The sequence below is a fragment of the Alligator mississippiensis genome, chromosome 3, assembly GCF_030867095.1.
Source record: "Alligator mississippiensis isolate rAllMis1 chromosome 3, rAllMis1, whole genome shotgun sequence".
Classification (NCBI taxonomy): Eukaryota; Metazoa; Chordata; order Crocodylia; family Alligatoridae; genus Alligator; species Alligator mississippiensis.
Window position 1 is genome coordinate 191,141,446 of NC_081826.1, and position 17,574 is coordinate 191,159,019.

Below are 17,574 nucleotides of genomic sequence, written 5' to 3' on the forward strand. Positions count from 1 at the left end.
AGGCACACAAAGGAAAACCTTTAAGAGGGAAGGAGATGTAAAAGACTACACTAATTTTCACTCCTCAAAAAAAGAGATTTGAAAATATTGTTATTTATTGTTTCCGAGCCAGTTCATACATCTCTGATCCTATTTATTTTTGGATTCCTGTCACTTCACTGCTTTGTAGGGAAGTGAAATTGCCTGGAATGAAAGGCCTTTATGGTGCTAAAGCAACCATTTTCTAATTCTGTTTATTTATTTATAATTTTTTTTTTTTTTTTTGGAAAAATCATCCTTGTGAAGAAACGTAACAGTTGGGTTGGCTTCTACAAAATTGATCCTGGATCCCCTTGATAGGGTTTTTGGCAGTATTTTCAAAACACGTTTCTCTTCATTATAGAATAGCAGATGAGCTACTTAAGTCAACTGTGGGTAGTGCTTGTTCCCCGATTTCTGTTTCATGGGGCACATCTACATGTGATATTAATGTGACACAATAAACTCTGGCACAATTTGCATTGGAGTTTATTGCTGCCGGGTGTAGCATTTACATATGTGCCCAAGACTGCAGCATGTTGAGCTGGAGAGGCACAGCCCTGGCTGGCAGGAGGTTTGGGAAGGGTCAGCCTGCCAGCCCGGAGCTGCTCCCCCTGGCTCAATGTGCTGTGGAGGAGCTGGCTGGGACACAAGGGTGCTATACTGTGGGGCTACCTGGCAGGCAGCCCCATACTGTAGTACCCTCATGCCCCAGCAAGCCCCGGTCACCATTTACACATGCTTTATGACAGACTAAATAACTCCCCTGTAGGATAGTACTTGTGTTGGGCTACTGCTATTCTATGGTGGAGTTAATTAGTTTACTCTGGAGCCTGATGGGGCACACATGTAGACAGTGGTGCTTTACTGCAAAGCTCATTAGTCAACTCCACAGTAAAGCATCTCATGTAGATGCACCCATGGAAGCCTGAAGAGTAATGAGACAATTTTTAGAAAGTCATTAATCCTAAATAATTGAGATAAAACAGATTATTGGGTCAGTCTCTTCATCAGTTTGACTGTTGGCTCTTCTGCAGTAATCTCTTAACTGTTCCCTCTGGTACTTTAACATACTTCCAACTTCTTGTGGTGTATTTATTCCTGTGAGGTCTATCCAACTAGTTGATATTAGGAATTTATTTCTATGTGCCAATGGTCACCTTGGAAAATAGGACTAAAGTGCTTTTTGAAACATTTACTTTAGATTTCAAAGTGTTGTGCCCTGAAATTAAACCAGTTTTAGCATTGTATAATGGAGTAATGGTCTGAAATTAACTGTATGCATCTTAAAATGGGGATGAAAGGATGGGGAAAGAGGCAGTAAACACAAGTTAGAGATTGTTTCCTAAATCTTTTTTGGAATTGGGAAATAAGTCATTTTGGCACGTTTGAAAATTTTGCCAATAGATTATTAAAAAACCAAACAAACAAGCCTCCCCCCGCCAAACAGTTTCATGTATTATCTCAGACCCAATTTATTACTATCAATTTTTGTGATTTTTTTTTTTTAAAGTTAAGTTTTGTTGCATTTTAAAATCTTTCCACCTTCTTTTGCTACATGAAGACATGAATAAGTGATAGGGAACAACTTTGACTGGAACCACTGAAATTATTCACAAAATACAAAGAGTCACATTACAACAAACTGAAAAATAGAGAAGTATCTTCTTTCTCTGAGCCTTCATTTGTATAACAATTCTGAAAGTTAGACAAAAGAAGTATATTAAAAATATTTTAGACCAAGCTGTGACCGGTTTTTAAGTCAGTGGTGTCCTTTGCAAGAATTAGTCTTTGATTCTGCAGACACCTAGCATGTGAGTATGTTTCCACATGTCAGTGCTCCCATTAAATTCACATGTGGAAAATTACTCATCTGTGTAAATGAAAGCAGGAACAGGATTCCTGTCTGACCAGAGGGGTCTAGGGCCTCTTTGACACTTTGATTTGTGACAGTCATGTAAGTAGCTGCATTTACATTTCAGAGTAGATAGCGAAGCACCCCCAAAATTTGCTACCTTGTGAGGACTTTGAGCTACACCAGATTCTTATTTATTATAAGTACATGCAAAGCTATACACTTATAAAATAATCTCCCTAACATCCACACCCAAATCTGAAAACTTTTATGTTGAGAATCTTGAACTTCTTACTGAAAGTACTACTGGTGAAGGGAAAAGTCCCAGTCCTACTAACTAATACTGATATTTTACAGCACTTTCTCTTAGGGTATCTGCATACCACTATAGGACAAAAGTAAGGAGGACAAAACTACCCCGCAAAGAGGAAGTAGTGAACCTGGCTTTGTTCAGTGCTGCATGTAAGCCAATAAGCTTTCCTGAGAGGCAGAGCTTTATTGCTATTGAATTAAACATGTTACACTATTTTCAGTTTGGGATGTATTGAGCTAGGCATGTCCCTGGGGCATGCCTTAGTGACCATTTTTGTCAGGTTTTCATGCCTTTACAGGAGAAAGTAGTTTTCCTTTGGGAGGTTCTACTGTATTCTGTAAGGAATGGTCCTAAATAGAAAGCCATATTTTACTCTTCTATCTGCAATGTTTAGGTATTGGCTCTTTTGTCTCCTCTTAATATATACAAAAAGGAAAGACAGTGTGTTGAGAAACATTTCATCAACATGTTTTTCTGTCGATTCTCTGTTTAAATAGAAAATTGTGCTTGATTGTTAGTGGCTCCTTTCCACTCTCTACCCAACATTTGCTTTCATTTGCTATTTTGAAGGGTTAGCTCCTCTGGTCATGGACATGCGGTTTAATACCTGCCAAAGCATGAAAACAAAACTGGCTCCGCAAAAGCATGTCATCCGTAAAATAAAAAATGAGCTGAATAAAATCTCGCATTACGAAAAGAAAATAAGATTAAAGGCAGTGCTTTGGCTCTGAGACCTAATTTGAAGCTATGTGAGAACAGAAACAATGTTAGTTTCCTTCATATTCCATGTATCTGTAACACATTAGTACATAGCCTAGATTTGAAATATTGGAGTGGGGGGGGGAGGGTAGCAGGCATTAAGAACAGAACATACCCTCTGTCCTGACAAGTTTCTTTACCAATATTACTTTCTTGCTTGGTATTTGTACATAAAAATACTTTTTTCCCCAAGGCTAGAGTACAGAATGCAGCGTTTGGGATTGCTGGAACATTGTACTTATTAGGACTGAATGGGACAGGTTCTGAATATGTGTTGTACCTTGTTCATGTTACATGGACAGGTAGCATTTGGTCCATTCTGTTTTATGGCAAATGGCAGCAGTGAGTAGGATAAGATCTGTAATAATAAAAATGAGAAGAGAAATGACCTAGCTAATTTGGGATGAAATATGGGGTTTTCCTTGAGTTTTGGTCCTTCATTTAAATCTAAACCTGATCACAGGTATTCAGAAATTATTAGTCTTTGTAGCTTGTTCAGCATCTGACATGAAAAGAGCTGATAGCATGTAGACAGCTCTAATTACATAAATGAACACACACAAACACACATCAGCTGTGAAAGGGTACATACCACAGCTATGGTCTATAAAATACTATATACATTTATGATGCAATATCAGTCTCATGAAAATAATTGGCAGCCTCCTGGCAGAGAAAAATATTGGGTTTGGAAACTGAATTGCCTTTCATTCTTACAGCTAGAGTTTCTTCAAAGTGGTGGAATACATGGTAGGGCAGTTTCCACTAGTATTGTCTTTATCCGGCATAAAAAGTGGAAGCAAATAGAAAGTTTTGGGATATAACTACATGGCTTACAGCAGTTTTATTCAGGGATACCTGGACTAGCTAGGACAAATACCAGATGTACAGCTGTGTTAACATAGTACTTAACCTGAACATAACATAAGACGTGCCATAGTGGGATAGATCAATGATCCACCTAGAACAGTATCCTGTTTTCAACAGTGGTGCGAACAGATGTTTTAGGGAGAGAGCACTGAATTGGATATATTTGGAGTGATCTGTACTGGGTTCGTTACCGTTCCTGGCATCCATCATCATTGATTTAGTACAACCTTCTTCTCCATGCTAGGGAAAAATTTTTAGATCAAGCTTTTGGTCCAGTTTCAGCTTATCTCAGAAACTCTTTGGTTAGGTACAGACATTCAGATCTAAGTTACTCAGCTTTCTGTAAGCAGCATAGTTTAGACTGGTAGTGAACAGAACACACATTTGCCCTTTGGTGGGGGTGGGGAAGCGGCAACTCTTCGACTGGGTTCTGCCATCTTTAAACCAGCCTGTGTGCGCCTTATTTCTGTTCTGTTACACGTATAGGCTGGTTTCTGATCACGTATGCTGGTAAAAATGTAGTGTCTTTATCTGGCCTATGAGCTCTCACTCTGATTTCATAAAAATCAGCAAGTTAGCTATTGCATATTTTTTGTGCTGTGAGTTAAAATTTTTGAGAAATGTTGACTATATTCAAGTCACAAAATACAGCTGTTGGTTTTGATTCAACCCAGATACTGTAGTAGAGATTTTGAGCTGGAGATTCAATTCTAAAATCTCTGTCCCCCACTTCTTTCTCCACTCTCATTTGCACGCATATGCACAGGCATGAGCACGCACACACAAATACACTCTTAAAGGAGTTTTGGAATGAGGTACCATACTTGACACTGCTCTGTTGTGTATTATGTGTATATACTAGTATATATAAGCTAAAATACTCTATATTCTCACATGGTTCCAAATATGACACACACCTTGTTGTTGAAAGGCAGAATGAAGAGGGAGATTTTTCCAGAGTTATAGGTGCATGGAGCCAGTAAGAAGGCCCACTCTTCAGCTGATTTACCCTCCCTTTCCTGAAGAACTAAAACAGAATCCCTAGCTGCTCTGGAAGACTGGTCTCTATGATTTGGCTGTATGATTTTGAGATGAGCTAGAGTCTGAACTACAGAGGCTGTAAAATAGGCTAGGAGCAGGCAGCAAAATTACCTTAAGAAAAGGTAACTTGATTAGTGGAATATCGAGACCATTAAAAAGGAGAGATGATCGCTAACACTGGTAGAGTGAAGAACAGTGATTCTTCATTGACTCCCTCAGCTGTTTGAACAGTAATGCCACAACTGTAGTACTGTAGAGCAGGGATCAAACTAGAGTGCTTCCAACCCTGGACAGAAAATCAACTTCGCTTCTTCGTATACTCACTCCAGTGTGGGAGGACTGCTTTATGGTGGGAAAAGTACATGCTGTATGCGAGAAAAATATGGTATATAACTGGAAGAAGGTGATTTGACTCTAGACAATATCAGTTAAGCTATTCATTTCAGTCTTTGTTCCAGTCATTACCAGTTACTTCTATAGTCTTCTGCCATTTTTAACGATATTTTGTGATCCCACTTATGCACTGTATATGCAGTTTAGGACACGGGGACTAGTTCAGACTTATAGACTGATGGCTGGTGTTTGTTTTAAAGCAGGCACCAAAATGAAAGCTCTTCAGTGTCACATGTGGCACCAACCTGTGGAAAAAGGAAATTTCCTGAATAAGTAACCACTTCATACTAACTCATTAAATTATTCTCCTGGATAATCTGTGGAACTATCTTAGATCTCAGTCCTGTACTCACATGTGTAATCTGATGGATTTCAAATGCGATTAAATTTATGTATATGTGTAAGCGTTTAATTTAAAACAAAGAAAATCAAACCTCCCTGATCCTGCAGTAGGACGACTTATTTGAAGTTACATGTAAATAAGTTTCAGGGTCTTAGATTGTTACACATAGCTCTGATCCCCAATTAGCTGCGGTAGAGTTTTCAATGTTGTAGCAAATGCCTGTATTGACCCTATCTAAATTTATGTAGAAAAGTTCTTCCCCCTCTACCTATATTCTTACATAATTCACACTTTAAGCCGGTAGGTATGTGTTGTGCTTGTATGTGTGTTTGTAACCATCAGACACAGGTTGTTTAAACTCAAATTATTAGAAAAATAGTGCAGAAAAACAATGATTTTCAAATATTTTCCTATTATGTATATTTGTCCTTCAACATTTCTGGACAATCTCAAATTTCATTTGAGCTCTTTTGACTTCAGCCTGTGGCCAATACATTTTTTCAGGACATTTGTCATGTATTTAATTATTTTAATTCCTCCAAGTCCCAGCCCCACATTTGTGGATTTACCAATAATTTGTTTTATGGCTTAGTCACAGCATGACACAAACATGAAAATGTTGAATCTCAAGAAGAGAAACTCAAAGGAGGTTCTGGTGGTATAGATCTTGGGCAAAAACCCAGAGACTGGAATGAGAGCTGTGAAAAGGAAAACAAAAGAGAACCTGTGACATTTGGCTTTTTGATTTTTTTTTTTTTTTTAATTTAAGCATTTCCTTGGGGTAGGATGGTTAGTTTCTGGGGCAAAGGCATGTAGTAATAACTTGAACAATGTAGTAATAACTTCAAAAATAATTTTACCTTACCACACCTTTTGGTAATGGTGGCACATTTTCTCAGGATAGGTTAATGATAAGATCTGCTTGGCATGATATTAGCAAAGTGGTCTATAACTGGACATTTACTCTTCAAGTTTTCTTGAAGCTAAAAGAAAAATTTATTTGAAAATGGCAACATCTCTGTGTGACACTTGTCCTGCTGGTTGGTAGGGTGATTGAAGCTCTGGGATTATAGTTGATTAGACTTGAAGAGAATATATTTCAGGATCAGAGTCGAAGGCTATAATACTTATGTCAGTGAGATGAAAGGGTATTTGCTAAGAGAGAGAGTTCACCTTCATCCCAAATGATGCCATGATAGCCTTGTCAACCATTCAGGGAGTGAAAACCTCCTTTTGAATGGCAAAGTATGTAGGACCCTGGGCCCCATGGCATAATTCTTCTTTTTATTCTTTTTGTACTGCTCCCAAGTAGAACTCACTCACATTGCCCTTTTCAGAAGTTTTGATGCTGACACAATTTTCTCAATCTCCTTACATTCAAGTAGAAAAATACACAAGCTTAAAAATATGTTTTCTGCCATTAATAGTTTTTTGTAGAGACTTTAATTATAGGATTTCATGGTGCAATCTATAAAGCAAAATAAGTATGTTCAAAAGTAAAACCCATGATGCTTAAAGGAGACAGGAGGAAATTACTTTTACACTTTCTTTTTTCTCTGCATTTTGTTTTCAAGGTTGTCCTAGATGTTGGCTGTGGATCAGGAATCCTTTCATTTTTTGCAGTGCAGGCTGGAGCAAAAAAAGTCTATGCAGTTGAAGCAAGCTCAGTGGCAAAATATGCTGAGGTAAGTATGTTTTATTTGAGCAGATGTTACGCTAGCCATTGGGTTACTGTGTAGCATAGCCCAGAAGCATCAGAAAGCTTGGACTGTATCTCACAAATAGAAATGCTGAAGATTTTCAGTTTCAGTGGTGGCAGCAGTCCCTTGATATGAGGATGATAGTTTTCCTGTAAATGGGAAGTTATTGGCGAATCCAGAGATGACTGGGGAGGCCTCTGAGATCCTAATGTTTGACTGCAGACATAGCAAATAGTTCCAGGAAGAAATAGATCCTAATGATGTTAGGTCACAACTTTTTCCCTTGGTCTCTCTTATCTCATTTTCATTGTATAACTTGTTTAAAGAAGTGTATTTTGCTGATGTTCATTTAAAAAAAAAATCTGTAAAGGTGCTTTACCTGGTATAATGCAATAAATAGGAACTACCGGATTCATGGGCCCCAGCAGCCAATTGCACGGCTGTAACACTGACCCCGATTTCATAGCCTTATCATGGCTGGGGCTGCCATTTTGAAGGTAGAGCAAAGCAGCCCCCCATGCCTCTGGCTGGGGGGCATCACAAGTCCCACCCCTCGCAAGCACTGATTGAAATCCCTAGCTGGAGCTGCCTGGCTCCACTCTGGCTGGATGCTGTCCCCCACCCTGCTTCAGGAGAAGGAAATTTTTACTGCCTCTCTCTCCCCTGCACTGCCCCTTTCCCCCTGCTTCAGGAGATGGGCAGTCTGCCTTTTTTTTCTCTTTGCTCCCTTTCCCCTCTCCCTGCCCTTATAGGAGACAGCTTTTTTCCAGCTCTTTGCTGTCTTTTTAAACATACCTGGTTCCCTGTGCTTTTTCATGGGGAACCAGCTATTTCACAAGAAACTGCCAATTACATGATTTCTGTAAAATCATGTATTTGGTAGGTGTATAGCAATAAATAATGAAGTTATGTGCTGTCTTTTGATAAAAGTTGTGAATGCTTCTAGAATAACAGCGATTTTTTCTCTCTCCCAAAATATTTTGCCTTTCATTATTTTTAATGTCATAGTTAAAGAGCCTTTGATTTTTTTATTTTTATTTATTTTTTTTTTAATACGGAGAAAAAAAAACCTTTTAGAGTTGGGTGCTTTACAGTTAGCTTCCAGCAGTTTACTGTGATTAATTTTTCCTTGTTCATGGGAAATTAGTTTGTTTTTTGTGAGGGGGGCAAAGGAAGCATCTTCACAATATATCTCTAGCTAGAAATTTCCTTTTGTAGGCTTAATTTCTGCCAGTGTTCAATTTCTAGTTGAGCTACAGGATAAAAGTTGTGCTGAGGGCTAAGTATGTGACCCATTCTTGTTGGACAACTTGGAGCATCCTAATCCTTTGTAGATGTTTTATTAGCAGCACCAAAGTGCCACATAACTTTTTCACAATGGGCAACCCATGCAGCTGTGGCTAAGGCAAATAGAAATTGAGATGCCTTGACCAAGCCGTCTTCGGAGGATTAATCATTGCAATAAATCAAACATTTCCACGAGCTTAAAAATGAGGCTTAAGTAAAACTGGGGGAAGCTACTCAGGTAGCTATTTATACCTAGAAATAAGCAATAGGCTTAATTATGTAGGTTTTTTTTTTTTTTTTTTTTCCTGGCAGTGAATTATAATATTAATTCCTGGGTTTCAGCTTTGGAAGCTGACAGTCTTTTAAGCCAAAACAAAACATATTTGATACTGTAGTGGACGCTTTCCTTTGCTGCCCAGGAATGTAACCGACAACTTGCTGAGCCGGAGATGAGGGCTGGAGTGCCTTGAAGGACTATTCAGCAGTAGGGGTGTCTGCTGAATGAGTTCCAGCTGGCAATTGCAGCATTGTTACATAGACACCCCTGCACTGCAAATTAAAACTGAGATTTTAAAGGAAGAAAACGTGCAATATTGGAAAGGTTCTCCCCCTCAACCTGCAGATATACATAGCTGTGAATCCTCTAAACTTTTATCATTTTCTCTTTGGCTCTAATATTGGCTCCAAAGTTTCCCTTTTCATTGTGTATATTAACTTGTGTATTAAATGAATATGCTGTTCTTCAGAAAAGCTGTAGATTTAATAAAGGTATATGAGTAAATAATATATGTAGCAGCATTCAGCTGGTAATTGCATGCTATTGTCTTCTTATTTCCACCTTCTGTAGGCTGCTATTTAGAAATGCTTGAATGGAAGATACTGCTTCATTTGCTTATACACAAGCAAGATTTACATTTTATAGTTGGGAAGTGTCAAAAGGGCTGAAATGTAATTACTTGAAATGACTGGAGAGATGTATACAACAGGCAGACATTTTTCTTTTGAAAAATCTTTTTTGTTAAAATTTGGGATAAAGGGAGGAGCTGTCCCCATGTTTATACCTTTGCTGATCAAAAGAACTTTCTATTGTATCCATAATTTTGTCAGTCACAAAAAGCATTTGAAAAGTTGCACACACCGAAATAAAATATATATAGGGCAAAATTCTGACCTTGTTCATGTTACATGAACAGGTAGCATTTGGTCCATTCTGTTTTATGGCAAATGGCAACAGTGAGTAGGATAAGATCGCTAATAATAAAAATGAGAAGAGAACTGAAATGACCTAGCTAATTTGGGATGAAATATAGGGTTTTCCTTGAGTTTTGGTCCTTCATTTAAATCTAATCCTGATCACAGGTATTCAGAAATTATTGGTCTTTGTAGCTGGTTCAGCATCTGACATGAAAAGAGCTGATAGCATGTGGACAGTTCTACTTACATAAATGAACACACACAGACACACATCAGCTGTGAAAGGGTACATACCACAGCTATGGTCTATAAAATACTATATACATTTATGATGCAATATCAGTCTCATGAAAATAATTGACAGCCTCCTGACAGAGAAAAATATTGGGTTTGGAAACTGAATTGCCTTTCATTCTTACAGCTAGAGTTTCTTCAAAGTGGTGGAATACATGGTAGGGCAGTTTCCACTAGTATTGTCTTTATCCGGCATAAAAAGTAGAAGCAAACAGAAAGTTTTGGGATATAACTACATAGCTTACAGCAGTTTTATGCAGGGATACCTGGACTAGCTCGGACAAGTATCAGATGTACAGCTGTGTTAACATAGTACTTAACCTGAACATAACATAAGATGTGCCATAGTGGGATAGATCAATGATCCACCTAGAACAGTATCCTGTTTTCAACAGTGGTGCGAACGGATGTTTTAGGGAGAGAGCACTGAATTGGATATATTTGGAGTGATCTATACTGGGTTCGTTACCCTTCCTGACATCCATCATCATTGGTTTAGTATAACCTTCTCCATGCTAGGGAGTGTCAACCAACATTTTTCAAACACATGAAATTAACTTAGAAAAAAAGAAGAAGAGATCATATATAACAGCAGCCACTTTGAGAGTGAATGAAATGCTGCAAATAGCCTAGGATAAGAATTAAAGAACACCTTAATTATAATAGGGTGAGGTATGTAGCGGGGGGAATAGTAAGTGAGAAGAAAGCAGTTACCCAAATCCTCACTGTGTTAATTCACAAGTTTAATATTTATCCCTCCCAAAATGGCAGTTTAGTCCTACTTTCCAGAAAAGCTTTAATAAGAGATTGCCATAGTGACTAAGACTTCATTACTCTCAAGGCATATGGAAAGAGGTTAACTGATATACTATGAAGCACTGTAATTTATTTTAACAAATGCAGTTAATTTAGCAAAGTACAGTTGAGTGATTCAGCAGCCTTAATGTTGCATCAGAGTGTGTGCTCATATTATTTGCCACCTTCAGTATTCCACAACGAGTCTTCATTATAAACTAGTCATTTTCTACTGTATAATAGGGCTCTGTGAAACTTCAGCAGCCGTTTCATTTAGGAGGTATTTCAGCCTGTTTTGGCACCCGAAACACCAAATCCAAAATGAAATGGAAGGCTCCAAAATATCTTTGAAATGAAACAAAACAATCCAAAACATTTTGGAAAATTTCGGCGTTTTGGAGCTGGGCTTGCAGGGAAACAAACTAAGAAGAGGGAGGGGAAGGACTGCACTAATATTGACATCTGTAGCTGGCCAGTCTGTGATCTGTCCCTGAGGTCCCTTCCAATCCTAATGCTCTAAGGGAGGGAGGGCAGCCTACTGTCATCCCAGGCACAGATCCAGGGGCCCATGCCCCTCAGGAGGAGTCTGGCACAGCCCCGTAGCCCTCCCAGGAGGTGTGGGCCTCCGGATTTGTGCGCGGGATGATAGCATGCTGTCACTGCCAGTAAGTGATGCGAGTTTTGCTTTGAACAATCTGAGGTACAGTTTCACAGAAACCCCTACACCTATCTCCTTGAAACTTTGTAGGCTTCATGCCCTCAGAAGGGGCTACCGTCCCCACAATTTTAATGTGAATCAGGCAAGAAATGACAAAGTTATAGGCATTTTTGTGATTTCCCCATTGTAGCCTATGGCCAAATCACCAAAACAGTGTCAAAACTCCGAAACAGATTTGGCCAAATAGAAACAGAACAGTGATCCAAAACACCAAAAAGAATTGCTGTCCCTCCAAAATGGCTGAATCTGAAACAAAATCAAAACATAGCTGTTTTGCACAGCCCTGCTGTATAACATCTGGATTATTACAAGAATGAGTTAATTTCCATTTTTTGCTTCCTGGTTACAGACATAATTTTTATTGGTTTTTTTTTGCCATCCATTTCAAATTTCATAGATTCATAGATTCATAGATGTTAGGGTCGGAAGGGACCTCAATAGATCATCAAGTCCGACCCCCTGCATAAGCAGGAAAGAGTGCTGGGTCTAAATGACCCCAGCTAGATACTCGTCTAACCTCCTCTTGAAGACCCCCAGGGTAGGGGAGAGCACCACCTCCCTTGGGAGCCCGTTCCAGACCCTGGCCACTCGAACTGTGAAGAAGTTCTTCCTAATGTCCAGTCTAAATCTGCTCTCTGCTAGCTTGTGGCCATTGTTTCTTGTAACCCCCGGGGGCGCCTTGGTGAATAAATCCTCACCAATTCCCTTCTGTGCCCCCGTGATGAACTTATAGGCAGCCACAAGGTCGCCTCTCAACCTTCTCTTGCGGAGGCTGAAAAGGTCCAGTTTCTCCAGTCTCTCCTCGTAGGGCTTGGTCTGCAGGCCCTTGACCATACGAGTTGCCCTTCGCTGTACCCTCTCCAGGTTATCCGCATCCTTCTTGAAGTGTGGCGCCCAGAATTGCACGCAGTACTCCAACTGCGGTCTGACCAACGCCTTATAGAGGGGAAGTATCACCTCCCTGGACCTATTTGTCATGCATCTGCTGATGCACGATAAAGTGCCATTGGCTTTTCTGATGGCTTCGTCACACTGCCGGCTCATGTTCAACTTGGAGTCCACTAGGACTCCAAGATCCCTTTCCACCTCCGTGCCACCCAGCAGGTCATTCCCTAGGCTGTAGGTGTGCTGGACATTTTTCCTCCCTAGGTGCAGCACTTTGCATTTCTCCTTGTTGAACTGCATCCTGTTGTTTTCTGCCCACTTGTCCAGCCTATCCAGGTCTGCCTGCAGCTGTTCCCTGCCCTCCGGCATGTCCACTTCTCCCCATTTCAATAGTATAAACTATTGAATGTGAAATTAACAAATTAAGTTTATTTTATGCTTTAAGCAGGGGATTGGACTAGATGACCTCCAGAGGTTTCTTCCAACCATAAGTTTCTGTGACTTTATGCTCTTTCTACTTTACTTTAACTTGAGCTATATGACTGAATAAATCTGAATGACCTGCTTACTGCAATGAAATCATTTTCATTGTATGCATCATTCAGAGAAATGCAATAGTATTTTAGTGAAGTGTTCTTGGTTTTACCATAGATCTTTTTGCTATTAAAGACTTCTGTTGAAAAAGTTGTGTAAAATTAAATATATCCTCATAATTATACATTCCTCATAATTATATATATCATTAATATAATCACTTGAGCATCTTGTGCTAAAACAAGATTGAAGTTTAGGATATGGATATGCCATAATTGCAAAGGATTTCCAAGTAGGGCAATTGATAGGAAAGGTATTGTGGGTGCTACATAAGGTGAAATGCTGATGATAGCTCAGTCATCATCAGGTTGTTTCAAACATTTCCTTTTGCAGAATTCTTAGAGCATTGTTTAAGTCTGTCTGTATCACTATATAGCATGCAGTGCTTCTGTGACCTTTTCCATGTTTAGCAATTTATAATTTGCTTGCATTTCCATTTTTCCCAGTGGCTTCACTAAACTGCAGAAAAGATAAAGGGATAGATTCAGTGCTGTGTTAAACCAGTGTTTGTCTGGCATAAATCCAGAGAAATTAACAGAATTACTCTGGTTCTATGCTAGTATAAATGAGAGTAGAATTTGGCCAATAAAATCACAGCAAGAATTTAAAAAATATATATAAAATGTTAACTCACTATTATAGTCAAAGGAGTATTATCTTCTGTGTTTCCCCCTTGCTGTGACAATGTATGATGTTTAAAATAATGAGATTCAAAGGAATTTTGATTATAGTGGTCATCCTGTGCTGCACTTCTCAGTTAACTTTGGGTGCAAAGTGGAAAATCATACATGAACTGACATTACCCAACTATAAAAGAGAGGTCCTTCCACCATTACTCAATCTACCAACTAGATTGTTTGAGCTTCAGAAGATTATACAGTATATAAAAACCTTTTTGTGTCCAGCTCTCTGGTCCAGCATTCCAGCTTTTTTCTCCTGTTCCATGACAACATCTTGGATATGCCATTGCTCACAGCTGGCTCATGCAACACACAATCCATCAGCCTGAGGGAGGGAGAAAATTGAAATAGGCTTTGCCCAACAAAACAGAGGGATTTTTGCAGGTGGAAAAGTATACAGGGTGAATCCTGTCCAGTACTCCTCAGTGGTGCATGAATGAGACATGAAATGAATACATAATCTCAATTTGCTAAATTTGCTGCAATAGTAAATCCATTATGAGAAAAATTGGGATGACAAGATTGGGTAACTGGCTTTCATATTAGCTTTGTGTAAACATGAAATGTGATTCTAAGCAGCTTATACAAGACCAAGGGGGAAGCAGTGTTACTAGGCTGTATGAAGAGTGCTTGAATAAACAGGGAAGAGGGCTACTATGAATGAGGAAAAATTGAAAAATTGAGGTGAGCTAGTGATGGGATCATTAGAAATAAAAAATTACCCTTATGGAATGAAGGTGTGTTCATTGTAAGGTATGGATTAAGAAAAAACCCTTTGGGGACCTTTGTATATATAGTTGCTAATCTTAATTGTGACAAAAGTAAGAAGAGATCTGTCTAAACTAATTATGCTTAGATCTGTTATTTAGCTGCTTCTGTCACCAATGATGAGAGTATAAATCTACTTTAGAAAGGTTAGTCTTGAGAGGACTTTGGGGGCGGGGGGTGCATGTGGCAGTGTGTGCCATGCACCTAATACAAATGAGAAAGGTATTTGGCATGACCTGGGGGCAGGTGCCTCTTCAGCAAAGATGGAAATATAAATGGTGGCATTAGAGGCAGAACACTTGCACCTGTTTGCAGTATAATGTTTAGCTAATATTTACTTGTGCCATATTGTGAACTGAACAACAAATAAACTGCACCTGCTTGCATTTTTGAATATTCAGATTAATGTCTTAACTGTATATATTTACATGATAAACTGTTTGCTACCTCATCTGCCATGCTGTATTAATATCTGGTAGTATTGTGGAAATGGGGCTAGTGATTGGATCTGGAACGCTGGTCGCAAGCACTGAAAAGAAAGGTGCTGAAGGAACTATGTAGCACAAAGGGCCATTGAGTAAAGACTTCACAGTGCATCAAGTCCTCCCTGAGGAAGGGTAAGTTGATGGCTTCTGCTGAGAAAGTTGCTCTGTGGCTATTGCTCAAAAAAACACCACTTTGGGCTGAGACTGACCAACAGTTCTCCCAGGAGAGATTGCTGGCCCTGTTCTGTCAAGAGAAAGGAGCCAGAAAGCTTCTTCAGTTACCTGATAAGGATTCCTTTCAGGGAGGTAAAAAGCTTTATGTGCTCTCAAGTTGTTCTAGCATAGTTTTGTCAAATAGGGGTGTGTCTTCTTTAAGGTGATGACAAAGCTATACTGGCAAAACTTTAAATTCTTGTATGCACTTTAGGATGGAGACAATTTTTGGTTCTTTATTTATACAGTGCCTGGCACAGTGGGTCCTGGTCTGTGACTGTAGCTTCAAGGTGCAATGATAATATATACAATAGTCAGGAAGTGTTGACTCACTTGTGAATCCAGCTGTTAATGGTAATGACCACTGTCAACACTGCCCTCCCATGACTGCATTTTTCTCTCTTGGAATTTTGGTAAATGGTAGTTTTTTAATCATTGCACTTTTTGCTTCCTGAGCTTTCGTTCAAGCTTTGGTCAGATTTGTCTTGTCCCCTACCCTCCCATCATACTAGGATCTGTAGAAAATACTGTTGAAGAGCCGTAGCCGTAAACACTGTAGTGTTTTCAGCATGCAGTTGACACTGTTTCCTTTCACAATTTCATCTGATCCAGTCAATATAGTACTCGCTTTTCTGTTGTTTGGAACAGATTGAAGCATTTTCTTGACTGAAGCTCACTCTGAATGAAAATGAAGTGATGTTCATAAGTTGGAGCAAGTACAGTAGTTAAAAGATGTGGTCCTTGTGACTGTCTATGCCTGCCAAGTGTCAGAGATGTTTTGAAAAACAATATAATCAAACCCCATTCCTACAAGCACTTATGTTGAACTTCATCATTCTTCCACTGTGTTTGCTAGAACTGTCTGTGTATGTAAAGTTAAATATATATATGCTTGTAGCATTGGGGCATATGAGATGAGGTTTTGTAGTATCTTTAGATAGGTGTGTCTATTATGCCACAGTTTACTATGCCTTTACAGTCTTTACTAAATGCAGAAGCTGGTACTCATTTTAGCTTACCCAGTGCAGAAGATATCTATGTTGTGTGCTGTCTTCGAGATTTTGTTTAATGGTCTCTAGTAAAAGCAATTTTTTAGTAAAGGGGTATAGGCTGTAGCCATGTTGGTCTAAGGCAGCATTTCCCAACTGGTGTGCCATCAGGCATGAGCAAGTGTACCAGAGAATTTTGGGGAGCCACACCTTCTGTCTGTCTGTCTGTCCATCTGTAGCAGCAGCAGCTGGGGTTGTGGCTCCAGCCAGTGATTCAAGCACCGCATCACCCTCCCCCCCACCACTTTGTCCAGCTGTGCGCCACCCCTCCCTCCCCCCAGTCTTGTGTGCTGCAATTTTTTTTATTCATGTAAGTGTGCTGTGGGATAGAAAAGATTGGGAAACGCTGGTCTAAGGACATAGATAGACATGGTTCTTTGTGTAAATCTGATATCCTTTATTAAACCAACTAAAATAGTTGAACAAAATACTTCCTCCAGCTATGAGCACCAAAATGGCCCCACAGTAGGGCGGAGTTGTGGTCCCAGAGAGGGGGTGTAAAGTGTGTAGTAGGCTGCACAGAATAGGCTTTGCAGGGGCAGCCTGAAGGGCTGCACATGAGGGTGAAGTGTAGGGTTTGCATAGGCGGGTCTGAAGGGCTGCACAGGGGCTGTAAAGTCTGTGTGGTGTGAAGGACTGTGAATGGGCTGGCCCCAATAGTTCAAGAACACAAGCCCCAGTGAGGGGGCAAGAGGCCAAAGTAAGTCTCTGGATACCTGAGGTCAAGTTTGGCCCAGAGGCCAAGTGGTATGGCTCAGCAGGGGAGCCAGGGGAAATAATCGTGGGTAGTTTGGGCCAGTGGCCTAGTTGATTTGGATGCCATCTGTGAGGCATGGGATATGGTAAAAAGGAAGGTTTGGAGCTATGTGTAACGCCCTTGGCATTGGGCAGTAAATGGGCAGCCTACCACCTTATTAACAACTTCCAATTAGTTTTATTGAAGTCAAGGCAGGTGGGCAGGCCAACACTGTGATCAGCCTTGAGATGGTCCCCTGTCACACCATACTAGAAGACCCAATTCTTAAAGAGATCTTCCAAGAACCACTCATCCTAGCCTTTAAATAAGCGCTGAACCTCACCAAACTCATCATCAGAAGCAAACTTCCTATGGCCCAAAACACACTAAATGGATCCAGACCATGCCATGACAAGAAATGTAAAACCTGCCAATATATCTCCACCACCCCCATAATTACTTACAACCCACAACAGAGCCATCAACATTCCTGGATCTTACACCTGCATCTCCAAAAATGTTATATAGGCGGCAGAAGTAGGGAGGAGTAACGGGGCTTAGTCCCCCCCAAACATGGGGTGGTG

The 17,574-nt window shown here is 39.8% G+C and overlaps 1 protein-coding gene across 3 annotated transcripts in view; it reads left to right on the plus strand.

Moving 5' to 3' along the window:
- LOC102564657 (histone-arginine methyltransferase CARM1) overlaps positions 1-17,574 on the plus strand; it is a 155,254-nt gene that overhangs the window by 84,969 nt on the left and 52,711 nt on the right. For all 3 annotated transcript variants that reach the window (XM_059724762.1, XM_019478177.2, XM_014608624.3), the window contains exon 5: positions 7,167-7,277. In XM_059724762.1, coding sequence (XP_059580745.1) covers positions 7,167-7,277 — 111 coding nt within the window. The remainder of the gene's footprint in view (positions 1-7,166; positions 7,278-17,574) is intronic.